Here is a 4,392-nt window from a genome sequence, read left to right as displayed (position 1 = left end):
AGAGCCATTTACTGGATAGAACAATCTGACAAGAGACTTTAGAAACCAGTTGTCTACAAACTGACTGCTGTGTGCCACAGATGCTTCATCATCTCTGAAGTAAACCATCATCCTTCATCTTGTCATCGTGCTTTTGAAAGGAAAATGGGCCACCTGCCACTATCAGCACAGGTAACTGGTGGAGATAGCTTGATTGATTGTCTTTGATAACATCACAGGCATTCAGACGGGTTAACAGATACGTGGTATTTCGCTTGAGGTCTGTTTCAAAGAGAGGAAGTAAAAAGTAGGAAATTCAGTTTACACACATGGATTTTTGTTTATAGCTTTGCAGCCCCCTCATCAGAACTATATAAATTGATTTTTGTTTTAATGACAGTAAGTTCACATGTGATCTCTTGCATAACTGTGTAGTTGCTTGTTCTCTTTAGATCCTTACAATCAATATATTAGGTTAATTCGCTGCAATTTTAACTAAAAACTGCTCTTAAAGTAAAATAATGAAGGTACTTGTACTCAATTTACATTGCTTTTTTATACTACTTTGAACTACATGAACCATGCATCTTGCCTAACTTTCATTTTAAACTATTACATTGTACAGTACATATTTTTTTTAAATAAAAAAAAAGTATTCCTTGCATGTGAAAACAATATCTGATTTCATCTGATATTTTATGTTATCTCCTGATTGCTATAGTTACTTGCTTACTATTTACTTGCTTTGCATATTAAGATTTTACATACAAAATGTGATCAGGTTAAAAAGATAATGGATTTTTACAGATTAAACTACCTAAGAGTAGTTAGTTATCGCCATCCTGGCAACCACCATAAAAGTACTTCCTAAATGTAATGCATCAATAATGATAAAAAACAAGCACTTAGCATGACTACCACTTTCACTGTTCTTACTACAGCACATTCTGCTGCAGTAACAACAGTCTATAGTGCAGTATAATAAATTGACTTAAGTAAATATTTTTTAAATTAATCTTCACAGCTGAAAGTTCCCATAAATATTAACAGTAATTTATACAGTGACACACAAGACCTGTTCACGCACAAATGGAAACATGTACGAGTGAGTAGGCTGCCAATTTGCTCAAGTGCACCTGGCAGCAGCCAGGAGATGTACTGGAATCTCTCCAGTTACCAACCCACACTGTGTGTCTTAACAGGGACTTGAACCAGCAACCCTCCAGTTTCCAACCCAACTCTCTACGGACGTTGCTATTGCCACAGTCTCAATCAATTCCAGAAAGCGTCTATGATCACAACACATATTAAAGGATGGGTTATTTGTGTTAAACTCTCTTTTATGTTATTTTCTACATTCATGGATCAATGGTTTTCAGGATATATTCGTACAAAATATTTTTATTCTAACTTCTTACTAAGATTTCATTCCCTTCATCATTGTGTTAGAGATAGTAATGCCTTGTTTCCTGTAAAAGGGAAAATCCACCCTGAAACATGTATTATTCAAAAGCACCGGGATAGTTTCATCATTGTCTCAACTACTGTCTCCCCGTTGGTTTGTCTAGAAACAAGGAGCTCTGTTCAGCGACTGCACAGGCATTACAGACACAGGTAGGTTTTCTTTATGTTTGGTTACACTTTACTTGAAGGTATCTACATAAGAGTGACATGACACTGTCATGAAAGTGTCATAAACGTTTGTGACACAACTCTTCTTTTCGTAAGTGTCATTTGGTTTTGGTCATGACAAGTTAGGGTTCATGTGTCATGACTGTGTCATGACAGTGTCATGTGTTCATGAGAGTGGCATGTCACTCTTATGTACTGTAGATACCACCAAGTAAAGTGTTGCCTAATGTTTTTTACTGTTTTTTGAAATGCAATCCTTCAGTAAAATGACACAAACTCAAGTCTAGAAATAAATGATTACATTTCTTTTATTCATGGCAAACAAAACTACATTATTATTTTTTTACACTGTACATCTACAATTTGTCCTTTGGAGAAGATCTTTAGGAGGGTTTCTCCAATCGGACTGTACAGACAGTACAGTGGAATGTTGGCTCCCAAAAGTGGACAATTTTTTTCTAATGCTAATTCTCTGCAATAAAATAATCTGACATTAGCCGTTTTAACAATCAGTTTGCATTGAAATCATGACTCTGCCCATATTATACTTACAGTGTAATGTACAGTGTACTGTGTGACAATGATTTTGAAATGTGTGCTAATCCAATATCCTAACAAAATCAACAATTCAAACAGTGTAAGGCCCTGGGTGTGAGTAATTCTGTTCATCCACAGCAAACCACTTTGTACAGTCTGTAGCGATTACCATTTCTCAGTTTGTATTATTTGTACAAGGAGTTGAAGGCTCGTCCAATAATGAGCCGGCGAACTTCACTTGTGCCTGCGCCGATTTCATACAGCTTTGCATCACGCAGAAATCGCCCCATGGGGTAGTCGTTGATGTAGCCATTCCCACCTGTTGACAAGAGATTCAAGTTGGTGTGCAGTAATGCAGCGGGTGGCTTTAGAGTTAAGTGCACATACTGCAGAAATAAAATGTGCAATAAATGAGTCCCTGAGCTCTTAACATCTTTGTCATTTGCTACTGATAAAACCTGTGTTTCATGTTCATAACTCAACCAATGTACATTTTACACCTGAAGTACAGTTGTAGTACATGATGTATGATATATGATGTAGTATAAAATATGAGGAAAAAAAACATTCACACTTGATTAAGTTGACACAGTCATTTGTTTGCATAATGACACCATTCTGTGCACCAAATACTAATATATATATATATATATATATATATAATACTATATTGTTTTTCAATTCAAGCTTTTAATGGGAAAAACAAGGCGATAATATGTCATGTGCACTCCGTTTCATCAAAGCTTGACATGAGGTGAAAATGGCAACAGGCAATATTCCATGAACACAAAGAGGCCAATTCTAGCAAGCACTTCATGACTGTTAAACATTCTCATTAAAATGAAGCTCATGAAAAGGGGTTCAATCAGGGAGACCGCTCCGTTCTTTCTCCTCTATACTTCAGTTCATCACTTCCATTTAGCCACACCTCTTGGCTTTTATCCACGCACGCACGTACGCACGCACCTTCTCATTCAATGCGTTTCCTTTATTTTCATGACTATTTACATTGTAGATTATTACCGAAGGCATCCAAAACTATGAAAGAACACATATGGAATTATGTACTTAACAAAAAGTGTGAAATAACTGAAAACATGTCTTATATTCTAGTTTCTTAAAAGTAGCCACCCTTTGCTTTTTTGATAGCGATAACTTTGAATGTGTCCCCAAGTGCAGTCACAAAAACCATCAAGCGCTACAACAAAACTGGCTCACATGAGGACTGCCCCAAAAAAGAAAGACCAAGAGTCACCTCTGCTGCTGAGGATAAGTTCATCGGAGTCACCATCCTCAGAAATCGCAAGTTAACAGCATCTCAGATCAGAGTCCAGATGAATACCACACAGAGTTCTAGCAGCAGACAAATCTCTGCCACTGCTATGGAGAGGCAACAAGCAGAAGAGATTTGTTTGGGCCAAGAAACACAAGGAATGACCATTAGACCAGTGGAAATCTGGGCTTTGGTCTGATGAATCCAAGTTTGAGATCTTTGGTTCCAACCACCGTGTCTTTGTGCAACGTAGAAAAGGTGACCGGATAGATTCTACATGCCTGGTTCCCACCGTGAAGCATGGGGGAGGAGGTGTGATGGTGTGAAGGTGTTTTGCTGGTGACACTGTTGGGGATTTATTCAAAATTGAAAGCATACTGAACCAGCATGGCTACCACAGCATCCTGCAGTGGCATGCCATCCCATCCGGTTTGCGTTTAGTTGGACCATCATTTATTTTTCAACAGGACAATGACCCCAAACACACCTCCAGGCTGTGTAAGGGTTATTTGACCAAGAAGGAGAGTGATGGAGTGCTGCGCCTCCACAGTCACCGAACCTGAACCCAATCAAGATGGTTTGGGGTGAGCTGGACCGCCGAGTGAAGGCAAAAGGGCCAACAAGTGCTAAGCATCTCTGGGAACTCCTTCAAGGCTGTTAGGAAACCATTTCAGGTGACTACCTCTTGAAGCTCATCAAGAGAATGCCAAGAGTGTGCAACGCAGTAATCAGAGCAAAGGGTGGCTACTTTGAAGAAACTAGAATATAAGGCACACTTGTGACAAGGCACACCTGTGAAGTGAAAACCCATTTTAGGTGACTACCTCATGAAGCTCATTGATAGAACACCAAGTGTTTGCAGCGCTATCCAAAAAGCCAAAGGGTGGCTACTTTGAAGAAACTAGAATATAAAACATGTTTTCAGTTTATTTCACACTTATTTAATACATAATTCCACATGTGTTCATTCA

General features: G+C 38.4%; 1 protein-coding gene across 1 annotated transcript in view; it reads right to left on the bottom strand.

Annotated features, from left to right (window-relative positions):
• Positions 1–1,896: 1,896 nt before the first annotated feature.
• ivd (isovaleryl-CoA dehydrogenase) overlaps positions 1,897–4,392 on the bottom strand; it is an 8,342-nt gene continuing 5,846 nt past the window's right edge. Inside the window, exon 13 of the mRNA XM_032500920.1 lies at positions 1,897–2,467. Within this exon, the coding sequence (XP_032356811.1) occupies positions 2,334–2,467 (134 nt within the window). The 3' untranslated portion in view covers positions 1,897–2,333. The remainder of the gene's footprint in view (positions 2,468–4,392) is intronic.

The sequence above is a fragment of the Etheostoma spectabile genome, chromosome 20 (genome assembly GCF_008692095.1).
Source record: "Etheostoma spectabile isolate EspeVRDwgs_2016 chromosome 20, UIUC_Espe_1.0, whole genome shotgun sequence".
Lineage (NCBI taxonomy): Eukaryota > Metazoa > Chordata > Actinopteri > Perciformes > Percidae > Etheostoma > Etheostoma spectabile.
Note: the sequence above shows the minus strand (reverse complement) of the source record. Positions and strands in the feature narration are given on the sequence as shown.